General features: G+C 42.4%; 7 protein-coding genes across 7 annotated transcripts; 6 read left to right on the top strand and 1 right to left on the bottom strand.

Annotated features, from left to right (window-relative positions):
- Positions 1-763: 763 nt before the first annotated feature.
- Positions 764-1,773, top strand: FA14DRAFT_185844 (uncharacterized protein). Its single transcript, XM_025501482.1, has one exon. It carries the CDS (start codon positions 770-772, stop codon positions 1,667-1,669), a length of 900 nt encoding a protein of 299 aa, XP_025353378.1. The 5' UTR covers positions 764-769; the 3' UTR covers positions 1,670-1,773.
- A 422-nt stretch (positions 1,774-2,195) lies between these two features.
- Positions 2,196-4,527, top strand: FA14DRAFT_181739 (uncharacterized protein; the record flags this gene model as incomplete). Its single annotated transcript, XM_025501135.1, has 3 exons — positions 2,196-2,811; positions 3,280-3,295; positions 3,387-4,527. 3 exons carry the CDS (start codon positions 2,196-2,198, stop codon positions 4,525-4,527), a joined length of 1,773 nt encoding a protein of 590 aa, XP_025353377.1.
- A 289-nt stretch (positions 4,528-4,816) lies between these two features.
- Positions 4,817-5,473, top strand: FA14DRAFT_181738 (ribonuclease H-like protein; the record flags this gene model as incomplete). Its single annotated transcript, XM_025501134.1, has 1 exon — positions 4,817-5,473. One exon carries the CDS (start codon positions 4,817-4,819, stop codon positions 5,471-5,473), a length of 657 nt encoding a protein of 218 aa, XP_025353376.1.
- A 368-nt stretch (positions 5,474-5,841) lies between these two features.
- Positions 5,842-6,411, top strand: FA14DRAFT_181737 (ribonuclease H-like protein; the record flags this gene model as incomplete). The annotated part of the gene is made up of 1 exon (XM_025501133.1): positions 5,842-6,411. The coding sequence occupies one exon, from the start codon at positions 5,842-5,844 to the stop codon at positions 6,409-6,411; it is 570 nt and encodes a 189-aa protein (XP_025353375.1).
- A 336-nt stretch (positions 6,412-6,747) lies between these two features.
- Positions 6,748-7,257, top strand: FA14DRAFT_181736 (ribonuclease H-like protein; the record flags this gene model as incomplete). Its single annotated transcript, XM_025501132.1, has 1 exon — positions 6,748-7,257. One exon carries the CDS (start codon positions 6,748-6,750, stop codon positions 7,255-7,257), a length of 510 nt encoding a protein of 169 aa, XP_025353374.1.
- Positions 7,258-7,625: 368 nt separating this feature from the next.
- On the bottom strand, positions 7,626-8,843 carry FA14DRAFT_162212 (ribosomal protein S5). Its single transcript, XM_025499478.1, has one exon. The coding sequence runs from the start codon at positions 8,582-8,584 to the stop codon at positions 7,811-7,813; it is 774 nt and encodes a 257-aa protein (XP_025353373.1). The 5' UTR covers positions 8,585-8,843; the 3' UTR covers positions 7,626-7,810.
- A 600-nt stretch (positions 8,844-9,443) lies between these two features.
- On the top strand, positions 9,444-12,692 carry FA14DRAFT_126532 (uncharacterized protein; the record flags this gene model as incomplete). The annotated part of the gene is made up of 1 exon (XM_025496754.1): positions 9,444-12,692. The coding sequence occupies one exon, from the start codon at positions 9,444-9,446 to the stop codon at positions 12,690-12,692; it is 3,249 nt and encodes a 1,082-aa protein (XP_025353372.1).
- Positions 12,693-12,777: the final 85 nt, after the last annotated feature.

The raw sequence follows: 12,777 nt of genomic DNA, 5'->3' as shown, positions 1-12,777 counted from the left end.
GAGAATGAATACCCCTCCGACCCGGCTTTCCATAAATATCTGCATCTACCACTTTATAATAAATTTTTTCTTTCCCATCTTTATCCACTTCAATATAAATAGAAAGGAAAATTAATGGCAAATGGGAATAAATACTTCTATGCTGTACGAAAAGGAAGAAATCCCGGGATATACTCTACAAAAGCGGATTGCGAAAGGCAAATAAAAGAGTTCGGTGGTGCAGAATATCAAAGATGCCAGACGTGGGAAGAAGCACGGGATTATGTTCAAATAACTGGCTTTTATGCTAACTTACCTGTATATTCTTCACTATGTAGAATAGCAATCACTCAAAAAACTCCCGCAGGAATCCAAGCTGAAGAAAGTAAGCAGGAAAAAGCTGTTCACTATATGCCTTCTCGGCCAACACGAAAAAGAAAGGCAAGGGAAGACGATGAAGAAGACCGGGTAAAGAAGAAAACAAGATCTAACCGCCAACCGCCAAAGCTGAAGAAGTAGGGCCAACTCTTCTTGGGTTATATATCTCATAGCCGTGCTCATTCCTTTCTTTTAATCTTATAGAATCACTTCATTACGCTTTGACCCCGCGCCCGCATACGGCACCGCTCCTTTGTTCTCGAAAGAACGTATCCTACCTTAACACCATCTTATACTGCATAAACCTGTTCGTTTTCTTCAGAGAAGCTCTGATACGAGTCGCCATTGACCTATCACTCAACACCGTTATAGCCTTAAGTCCTCTACTTCGAATCTAAAACATTGGAGCTCTATGGGAAAGAGCAAAGGTGGTTTCTACGCCGTTCGTAAAGGGAGGGAACCCGGTATATATAACACGTGGGCTGATTGTCAAGAACAAGTGACAGGATTTGCTGGTGCAATTTTTAAGAAATTTCCGGCATATGAAGAAGCAAGGAGGTTTATTGAAGAAACTGGCACCCGCACATTTAGGCCGGAAAGGAACAACTTCAATTACACTAGCAATGATCACAATGGAAATAATCCGAACAGGAGATACTTTCAAACTTCGCCTGAGAGCAGTACAGCCAGCGGAAGCGATACTGAATCAGCCCAACGGCCGCCAAAGAGAGAGATACTTCAGATAGAGGATAGTTCAAGAACTTTGCCGCCAAAACGAATATGCTACGATACCAACAAGATCCCGGAATCAAGCTCATCAATAATTGAAGAAGTGGAAGTGTATATAAAAGTGAGAAAGATTGATGGTGGCGAAGCAATGTGGAAGCTCTGTTTCCCCGATTACGTAAAAGGTGCAAATGAGTATTACAGTAGAGGTGGATTAGAGCGAAATTCTCTTCGAGCAGGTTTGATGGCAATCCTTCGTGCGGTAGAAAGTCAACTTGATCCAGAAGCTAAACTTCTCATCTTTACAAATAACGAAATTTCAGTCAAATGTATAAAAGCGTGGAATAGCGAATGGGAAGAAACAAGTGTTAGTTTAACAGAGGAAAGTGATTTGATCAAAAAATGTTCGGATGAGATGCGAAAATGTCCTTATTCGCCTATTCTGCAATATGTCAGTAGCGAATCTTCATGTTCTGACCAACCAACTCAGCCTGATATAGGGTGGGGCGACTTTGAGCCATTCTTATCGGACGATGAAGATTTCTCTCAGATGGTTCTCAACAAAGGGAAAGGAAAGCAGGCTTAAGATCAAATATCGATGCGAAATATATTATTCCGAGCAATAAAGGGCAATCAAAAAGAGCAGTACTTATTGAAGCGAACGATCCCTCTGTTGTACTACAGTCGGTCACTAATGTGCGATGATTTCGTGCTTCCTGTATTGTTATCATCATCCTTCTTTTATTAATAACTATAGGCTGAGGTTTGCCGAAACTGAGTTTGAAAATATAACCAGAAAACTTTACGCCGAATGCTGAGTAAAGGAGAATAAAGAACTCCCTACTATGGCTATTGGTAGAATACGAGTAGTCTGGTCAAAAGCTGGTGGATTGACTCAGTATTTCAATTCAGCTCCGTGACGACGATCATAAAGAACGAATGAGGCCTAAATTAGCCGCCTGCTTTAAATGGAAGAGAATAAATGAAGCAGAGCTTTTTTTACTATTTTTTACGATCTTCTGTTTTCTTCTTTAAGTCTAGATGCTACATCACTACCATCATCTCTTTCTCTTTTAAACCCACTCAAATCCATAAATCGTAAGCAATCTACAATGAAGAAAAAAGCTGGCTTTTACGCTGTTCGTGTCGGCCGTAAGACTGGAGTATACGATAATTGGGAAGAATGTCAAATGCTCGTTGACGGTTTCAGTGGCGCAAAATTCAAGAAATTTGAAACAAAAGAAGAAGCAGATGCTTTTGTTACTGGCAAGGACCAAGACGAGGATGCAATCCAACAACCAAAGGTTTTTGAAAGCATCAAAGCAGCTTTATCCGCTCGTCAAGATGAAAATCACCATAAAAATGGTCAATCAACTTCCAAGGAAGTTTTACCTTCAGTTTCTTTATCCGATCATGAAATCGAAGTGGTAATCACTGTCTTGAAACATCACGGCTTTAAAGAAGTATGGGTCTGGGAAACTTCTATGGATGGATTTAAGAGCGAATACGAGACTTGTACGATACACGGTGCAGAAGAACCAAAACAACGAGCAGGTTTGACGGCAATTCTCCGTGCTTTAGAAAGTTGCCCTAACAAGGAAGCACGCTTATGTTTCGACAGATCCAACGGTATGCGTCCCTTAGAAGATTGGCAAAAAGCCTTGATGAAAAACAAATTACGAGGTGATGATCCGATCTTCAAGCAACACAAAGACTTGATCGAAGAATGTAAGAAGGAGATGAGCAAATATACTCATCCGCCTAAATTTGACTGGACAGAACCTTCCCCAGAAGAGTTGAGAAAGCTTCATGTTTTTATGAGTCTTATGAATCGTCTTCATGTCTAATGGCGGTATATTAATCTTATCATGCTTCTAGTCATTCAAAATTACGACGTTCATACTATTCTTAAACGCAACAAAAAGATCATTCATTTTATAGAACTTCATCAATCAGCTGAGACTCTATTGCCATCAAATAATATTGTCATGATGTAGTCTAAAGCACCTCCTAAAAATTTCATCCTTTTCAAATCAATTGGTAGTAGACTTCCCGCACTCCTGCACTGAAAGTGTAGCTGAATTAGCGTGCATAAAGACTGGGCTAGCGCCTAGCGGTTAAATCTCTTACAAATTACCGTTAGCGTTCCTTTTGCTGCCTGATTAACTCTCTGACACCATCACTTCATCCCTCCAGCATCTTTAAGTCAAGGGTGAGCAAAGCTGTTAAGCGGTCACCTCTGGCTTTCCCACAAAGGTGAACTTCTTGTTTGCTCGAATCGGCATTGGCCGTTTGGTCAAAAGCAGCAGCAGCAATAGAGGCGGTGGTGGCATTTGGTTGAGCAAGAGAAACATTTTCGGATTAGAAAGATTCTTCAAACGTATAAAAGAATCTTCTCAAGATCAGGAATCAATGGCAAAGGGGCCAAAGGCAGGATTCTACGCTGTTCGAACAGGAAGGAAACCGGGAATCTACCCCACCTGGGCTGAGTGCGAAGACCAAGTGAAAGGATTCAAAGACGCTAAGTTTAAAAAGTTTGAAACGAAGGAGGAAGCGTTAGCATTCATGGGAGGAGATAATGGAGCATCAAGTTCGTCGTCAAAAAGCGGCAACATTCCTAATATTCCAAGCACTTCCAAAGCTTCCAACTCAGCCCTAAGTGAACTCTCTTTCGCTTACGTTGATACATCTACCGGCGAGGTTGTGAGTAGAAGTGACCCCTCTAACGGTGCTCCTTCATCAAAGCGGAGGAGCTCTGAACATCATGAATCTTCTACTAAAAAGCCTCGCTTGTCTTATCCCAAGTCAAATATGCCTGATCCTATCACTCCCGAAGGTGTTCGTGTGATTGAAGTGTACACAGATGGAGCGGCTTCCGCTAACGGAAAAGGAGCAAGAGCAAAAGCAGGATGGGGTGTATACTTTCCAGAGTATGATCACTTGAGTGAAAGCCGTCGATTGGATGGTTCGGAACAGACGAATAACAGAGGAGAACTGATGGCAATCATTCGTGCTATCCAGCTCAATCCTGATCCTAAAGCTCAGTTACGCATCTTTACCGATAGTCAATATTCCATCAATTGTTTGACCGATTGGCAGTTCAAATGGAGGCGAAATAATTGGAAACGTGGAAAAGATGAAGATGTGAAGAACAAAGATTTGATCCGACTTTGTGAATTTGAGATACGCAAGTGTGCGCATAGACCTATCATCGTACACGTAAAAGGTCACTCATCCAACAAAGGCAACAGAGAAGCCGATCGATTGGCAGTCCTTGGTGCTGCAATGCCTTCTATACCCCAAGACGAATGGAAGAATTACGAACCACCTCCTTCAGATGATGAAGATTCATCTCGTGAACGAGAAAGAGCAGTACAGTTCTGGCAGAACGCGGGATTTTCAAAGGTAGATGCGTTGAAGAGAGCGGGAAAAGAGGAAGATTGAATTTGGCCATGTGATTTGTGAATATGCTTCAACTTTATACCCCCATCAATTGTACGATATCATTCAATAAATTTTATATTTTACCCGGAAACTGTGATATGTTCCGCTTTACTCGGGTCTTTCACCTGCATGAAGGCGTAATAGCCGCAAATGAGTTTCATGCGTGGTATATAACAAAGCCTCATCATGAAAGAGCGGGGCGGAGTGGGAATATATGATTAGCATCATGACACACAGCCTTTTTTGGACCTTGTTTTCGTACATTCATCACTTCGACAACCACAAAGCAATGAAGAAAGACAAACGCAAGTATATCGAAGTACAAGATGATGATGATCAATCGCCAACCAAGATGCAAAGAAGGGATTCAGGCATCGCAGAAAAGAAGCAAGAGGAGGATTGCGTGATTACAGTTTACACAGATGGATCAGCTCGAAAGAAAACGGAAGGATCAGAATGTTATTGTGTTGGTAGAGCGGGATATGGAGTCTACTTCCCGCCTTATCAACTTTCGGATAAATCATTTTCGAAAGAAACCTCCTTTTGGGGTCGAGTTGCAGGGAAAGAACAAACTTCAAGAAGGGCAGAGTTGACGGCAATCATCCGGGCCATTCAACTTTGTCCTGACAAAAATGCTCAATTACACATATTCACCGATTATAGTGGAACGTTGGAAATAAGATCAAAGTATCGCAAGTGGTCGCAAAAGAAGTCAAGAGCAGATATGGACCTTTTAACTGAATTACGTAGGGAGATGTACCTACGCAAACATATTCCTACCATCACTTTTGTCAAGGGACACTCGGGTAATCATGGCAACAATGAGGCTGATAGTTGTGCACGGCAGGGAACATTAATCAAGTGTGAGAAAGACGGAGTCAGAACAACCCTGAGGGAAGTAGGCGGGAAGATCACAAGAATGGTAGAGGTATTGGAAGCGTTGTGAGAGCGTAGGAAGAAGATCATAAATTTATCCGAACTGTAATATTTAACAACCGTTATGCTTTGTCTTTTGATCATCATCGCCTATTTATGTATCATATGTACTTCATCTATTGTTATCGCCTTTGCTTTAAGTCGCAGCCAGTACAGTTCTCATATGTTCATCGGCACCGCTTATTAATCATCTTATGGTCAGTTTGCACTCGTATAATACGGCGTACTATCCAAACATCTACCCGTGTGATTATTCCTAAAGTCACCTTTGGCACCATTCTTGAAAAGATAAATAGTAGAGATTATTGAAGAACATCTCCCTGCTTTCCGCCATATCAGACAAAAATTTGAACAACTTATCATTGAACAATTTTCACGATGGGAAAAAGAAGCAGAGACGATTCGGATGATGAAGAAGAGGGTCCTACGAAGAGATTCAGACATCAAAATTGCACTTCTGCCCAACCTAGAGCCATCATTAAAGTATACGTTGACGGTTCTTTCTGGAAGAAGGAAAATGGTGAACGTACAAAGAACATGCATTGCAAGTGTAAAAGAAGAGCAGGATATGGAATCTACTTTCCGGAAAGCAAGAGGAAGAATAAACGTTATTACGGTCGATGTCCACAGAAAGTCCAGAAAAGCAGTGATGCAGAATTTTATGCAATCACTCAAGCTATCAGATGGTTCCGTACCAACGATACACGTTTACATATCTTTACAGATTGCCTCACTGCAGTCAACGTCAGTAAGCAATACCAAGTTTGGTTGAATGAACAGCATAAACGTAAAGTTCACGTCGAAACACTGTTCGAAGAAATGCAATCGTGCAAATATTTACCAAAACTGTCATTCGTCCGTGGCCATTCAGGTGATGCAGGCAACAACAAAGCGGATAAATTAGCTAGAAAAGGTATGCGAAAGGGATGCGAAGGAAAGTGTGTTTGAAAGATAGTCTTTTCTTTTTCTTGTATGTAGCATATTTCTTGTATCATTTAACAAACCGATCGGCGGTCTTTTATTTTATAAATTTGGCATCATTCGTGACCAACGGCGCCGATTGATCTTCCTAAATGTCATTTCGGTTTCTTAAGAAGGAAGGGTAACTATATTGGCGTGAAATTTTCTAACGAATGATCTTAATCTCGTAATTCCTATCTTGATTTCATCCTTCCAGCAAGCTCATCGATATTATCAAGAAAGCTCAAACAGCAACCCAGTCACTAAAGCAAGAATAAAAACAAAATAGACTTAGACTAAAAAGTGAAAGACGTTTTATTTAAAATGTCTGATGTATTACCAACGAACTCTGTTATAGTAGTGTATGTTGATGGCTCTTTCTGGCAGGCAGGGTTTGGAACGCCAAGTAATCTTGAATGCGATTGCAGGGTAAGGGCAGGATATGGAATTTATTTCCCAGCGGATTACGAAATGAATGATCAGTTTCATTCTGGTCGAGCACCACACTATGTTCGGACAAATAATGACGCTGAAATTTATGCCATTATCAAAGCAATGGAATTATGCGAGAATCGAGATTCAAGATTGTTTGTTTATACGGATTCACTCAATACGGTCAGAATGGTAGAGGAATACAACATTTGGCAACGCAATTACGGTTACGGCTATGGACCTGTACTTAACAAGCTATTTCAAAATATGGCTTTTTTCAATACTAGACCAGAATTGGTTTATGTTCGTGGTCATTCAGGCAATCATGGGAACGATACAGCACACGAATTGGCTCATCAAGGCATGCGAGAATCATGCTGTCATCTACGCTGCATCAGATAAACGCCAAGTCAATCTTGTGGTATAAGAATGATGCAATATTCTTCAGCCTTTCTAAACTTTCGGTTCCGCTTTTCTTAATTTCCCCTCCTTTCATATTTTCCTAACATGATATATTATTACTGGCGGGCCCGAATGAAATCTTTATAAAAAACCGTTGGCCTTTGTGAATCTTTAAGAAAGGTATGGATCAGCAAATGTGTCTGTGTACCATGAGCTGAATATGCAATCTACTTTCCATCCTTTCATGAAGAAGATAAAAGTTTACCCTTGTGCGAATCATTCACGGTGATGTACCATAGAATTGGGTCACCTACATTAACTGCTAAACATGCAGCGATGACACTTGTAGCAGATTGTTCTCACACAACCCTCATCATTCAATTGATCTCAACACTATAAACACTCGTACCAATCATTCGGCTCATGGCTTGACATATATGTATATCGTTGTTGATTGACTGTACATGTTCGCGCGAGACAATTTTTGAGGGGATTGGGGATATGGGGATAGCGAAACAGAGAGGGCGAAGAAGGGGGAGAGAGATCATCACTCTTAAGCGATGGTTTTCTTGGCAGAGCGTGCCAAATGAGCGGCATGTTCTGCGTAAAGTGTTGCTGAAGGTGCAACTTCGGGCCACAAACTTGGTTCCAAAATGGCGTATGTCCTTGCCAATGCAATGTAGGTGGCTTGGATGAAGTTTCCTTGGGTGGCAGTTTGACCACTTGCTTGTGAATAACAGTCTTCAATACCGGCTAATTGTAACATTCTCTTGGCAGCAGGAGCGGCAACGATACCTGTACCACGGGGAGCGGGAACCAAACGACACATGACGGAAGCACATTTGGCACTGGTCTTCATGGGAACGGTGTGGGGTTCACCAAGATTTGATTGCCAGTAGCCTCTTCTAATCGGCACACAGTTCAATTTGGCAATGTTGATGGCAGCACGGATGGCGGTTGCAACTTCTTTGGCGCACTTGACACCCAAACCGACATGTCCATCGAAATCACCGACGGCAACGAAAGCCTTGAAACGTGTACGTTGACCTGCACGGGTTTGCTTTTGAACGGGCATGATCTTCATGACTTCATCCTTCAATTTGGGCAAGAGAATGTCAATGACTTGGTATTCTTTGATTGGCAAGGAGAACAAGTAGATTTCTTCGATTGACTTGATCTTTCCGTCTTTCACCAAACGACCGACAGATGTGACTGGGGTCCATTCTTCCTTTTCGTCTTTACGACCGCCACGACGAGGTCCACGGCCACGACCACCGCGACCACGACCACCGAATCCACCACGACCACGAGGAGCTGCGTCAGCCATTATGATAATTTGATTGTTGTAAAAGTGAGGTTGATGTTGATGGAGACAAGGTTGAATTGGAAGGATTGAGTTTTTTGACTGAGAATATGCGCGCAGCAGCAGAAAGCAGCGCTTAGAGTGAATAAGCTTCTTACCCAGTAGCCGCACTCACGCGTTTAGGCACAATTGCCCTTGATTTACTGCCGCGGGCTGCTGGTCACGTGTATTGATTGATTGACAGTCTTCTTGAGCAGCAGCAATTCATTTTGGTTCTTACACGTGCTCGTCAAAGCATTCCACTCATAATACCATTTTGGCTAGCGTGTTTTGCTTATGTACGTCACTTTGCAGACTGCATTTGTGCTGCAAGGTTGAAATGTCAAACGAATAATAAAGGCCGTACTCCGTTATTCTTAAAATTCCCACCGATTTTGCACTACTTCTCCACCTTTTTCATTCTTCCGCATTGATGAATACAATGATGAAGAAAGAGGCAGTGCAGACAAACAGTAAGAGCATCACCCTAAGGTATGGTAGAAAGGGTCTCGTCGGGACAGTCATTTTGTTCCAACTCCGTTGATTCGATCTCTTTGGTCATCTAGCGTAAATCAACAAGCCACATCTGAACAGGATAAATATGATATGTATTTCATTGATTGATGTGATTGACAAGGTGGAGGATATTCCTTCATCAAACACCATCACAATCACTCCTTTGTGTATCTAGCATATTCAGCCCCTCATGTCTTCGGGCTATAGTGAAAGGCACCGCGTGCCAACGGTGCAGGAATATCGTCAAATCGAAGCAGAACGTGAACGTGCGGCTGAAGCCAATCAATCCGAATTACCACAATCAGCATCTGATGAAAAAGCACCAGGAATGAAGAGTGTCGAAGAAAATGATGCCAGCAATGGCGGAGCAGAAGGTGGTGTCAAAGATGAAACGGATGACGGCTTCAAATCATCCGGTGGTGGACAAGAAGAAAAGGAACGCATTAAAGCTCAAATGGCACCACAAAAAGGTGGTCCTGCTCAAGGATTTTCTGCAAAAGGTGAACGTTTGGTACACGATCCAGTCACTGGCGGAAAAGTCAAGATTGCTGATGATACCAAAAATGCAGATACAGATCCATTGAGATTGGACAGTCGTTATGCAGGCGGTTATTCAACAAACAAAGTTGACGCCAAATCCAATCATGAATCTCATCATGTAAACCCTAAACCTGCCGAACCCACAAACATCAACTTGCAAACCTTCCCTGACCCTATTGATGATGGAACGTTGAAGAACATCTTGAGCAACTTTGGCACACTCTACATCTCTCTTGGTGGTGCTTTGGCTGTCACTTGGTTCTTTGTCGCTTTTGGTGCAGGTTGGTGGCGCTTCTTCTTGCGTACGGCTATCTTGATCGGCGTGGGAATTGGAGGTGCATCAGCTTTGGGTATTGCCAGTCGCAAAATCGAGAAAGAATTGGACAACATTCGTATGCATATGCACACCCAAAGAGGCAAAGATAATTCACCTCCTTTTCCTGAATCCGTTGAATGGCTGAATGCTGCAATTGCAGTAGTTTGGAAACAAATCAATCCTGAAATGTTCATCCCAATGGTCGATCAAGTAGAAGATATTATGCAACAAAGTTTACCCGGTATCGTTGATGCAGTCAAGATTAGTGATGTCGGCCACGGAACCAATCCTTTCCGTTTTATCGCTTTCCGTGGTTTGGCTGATGTGATGGGTGACCCAAAATACCCTCGTGACGAATGGATCACCCAAGGTAAGAAGGTTGAACCTACTGATCAAGAAAAGAAGGAAATGCAACAAGCAAACAAAGAAAAAGTCGAAGGAGACGAAGACGGTGATGGTGTTCCAGATGAAGATGAAGCCGGTGATTTCTTGTGTTATGAAATCTCCTTTTCATACAGTGCTGAGCCCGGCAAGAAGACCAAGAACGATTACATCCATCTCCTCTTGACTTTCTTCATCGGTAATGATCTCGTTCGTTTGCCATTCAATGTCTGGGCCCAAGTGGAAAAGATTTCAGGTACAATCCGTTTGCGTGCTCAAATGGTGCAAAGTCCTCCTTATATCCGTAATTTGACTTTCTCATTGATGGGTGTTCCTAACATTGAAGTCAGTGTCATCCCAATGACGCGAGCATTACCCAACGTTTTGGACCTTCCTCTCATTTCCGGTTTCGTCAAGAGTTCAATTGCTGCTGCAGCAAATGAGTATGTCGCACCAAAATCAATGACTATGAACATGGCTCAAATGTTATCCGGAGATGGAATCAAGAAGGACACCGATGCAATGGGTGTTTTGGTCGTTCATATCAAATACGGTGAAGATCTTTCAGCTCAAGATGCAAACGGTAAATCTGATCCATATGTGGTTTTGTCATTCGCAAAATTCGGTAGACCTCTTTATTCTTCAAGAATCATCTTTGAAGATTTGAACCCTAATTGGAACGAAAGCGCTCATCTTTTGGTCACAAAGGAGGATCTTCGAAGTGATGAAATGTTGAGTGTGCAACTTTGGGATTCCGATAAGCGAACGGCAGATGATATCGTTGGTCGTGTTCAACGTAGAATTGGTGAATTGATCAAAGGTGAAACTCTTAACCAATTCCACGAATTTGAAGATAGTCTGATGGGTTTCGAAGATGCAGACACGATGCAAGGTAAATTGGTCTGGCGTGTTGGATTCTTTGAAAAGGCAAAATTGAACCGTGCTTTGATGCAAAAGGATGACGACAAAACTGAAGATGGCAATAAGAAGACCGAAGAACAATCTCAAGCTGAAAAAGAAGCAAACGAACGCAAGGCAACTTCTGTTGATTCTGCTGAAGAAACTGATGCTCTTCACTGTCCTCCCGATCCAAAATGGCCTTGTGGTATTTTGAGCGTTCATGTTCATCATATTGTTGGCTTGGAACGTCGTGATGTCGAAAAGGGTGTTATGGGTAAAGAACGTGAAGGTACACAAGGTCAAGATGTTTCCGCTTCAGGTGAGACACCAGAACATCTTCCAAGCGGTTACTGTGAAATGATTGTCAACGATGATATCATCTTCAAAACTCGTGTCAAGCCTTATACCAATATGCCATTCTACGAAGCCGGTACGGAAGTCTTCATTCGTGATTGGACAAAGTCTTCAGTTCGTGTTTGTGTTCGTGATGCACGTATGCGTGAACATGACCCAATCATGGGTATCGTCGATTTGAAGGTTTCGGATCTTTTCAGCAAGAGTTCTCAAACATCCGGTCTTTACAGTCTTCAAGATGGTGTCGGTTTCGGTCGTGTTCAATGCAGCTTCGTCTTCAAGGCTGTCAAATTGGATTACCCAAAGAACATGTTGGGCTGGGATACTGCAACGGTTGAATTGTTGTCCAACATCGAATTGGAAGCTGATGGCGAATGGGATGCTAAGCTCAAGAAACAAAAGATCACAGTCACAACTGGAGACGATACACAAAAACTTACCGCAATCGATAGACAACCCTCGATGAGTGGTGATTCTGACGAACCGTTGGCAAGATTACCTGTCTACGACAGATACTCAAGTCAATTAGCCTTCACGATCGGTGGAGGTGGTCTAAACCCTTTGAACGCCAAACCAGATGCAGTTGCAATCGTTTCTTTGTGTGATCTTGTTGATGATGAAGAAACAGATTTAGAAATTCCAATCTTGGCCGGTAGCAACTTAGGTACCCTTTTGCGTAACCACATCGATGACTTCACCGCAAGAACTCACAAATACGAGCGTGTAGGAACTTTACGTGTCAAGGTTCGTGTCGATTCAGGATTGGATTTGGATCACGAGAAGCTAGCAGTCGGACAAACAGATCGCCATCGTTTCGAAGTTTACAACAGATTAGAAGGCATGCCAAAGCTTGCCGAACAGAACTCACATGCAGCCGATGACGGTGTGATTGACAAGCAAGAACAGAAATCAATCGATCGCGCCAAGCGTGAAGCTTTGCATGCTCGTCATCGTGGTGTGATGGGTTACAGTGCCGTTCGCGGTGGTGTTTGGGCAAAGGACGGTGTAAAGGAAAGAATGCGTAAAGCAAGTTATAAGATGTTGGGTAAGAAAGAACGTGATCAAACTGTAAAGAGTGAAGTTTGATTGGTATTTGATTGTATATACACAATTTCTCTCGTACGAAAGTCGTTGAATTGATTGATTGCATTAAAAGTACACTTGTGATGAA

This window comes from Meira miltonrushii, assembly GCF_003144205.1.
Source record: "Meira miltonrushii strain MCA 3882 unplaced genomic scaffold FA14scaffold_4, whole genome shotgun sequence".
Taxonomy (NCBI): domain Eukaryota; kingdom Fungi; phylum Basidiomycota; class Exobasidiomycetes; order Exobasidiales; family Brachybasidiaceae; genus Meira; species Meira miltonrushii.
Note: the sequence above shows the minus strand (reverse complement) of the source record. Positions and strands in the feature narration are given on the sequence as shown.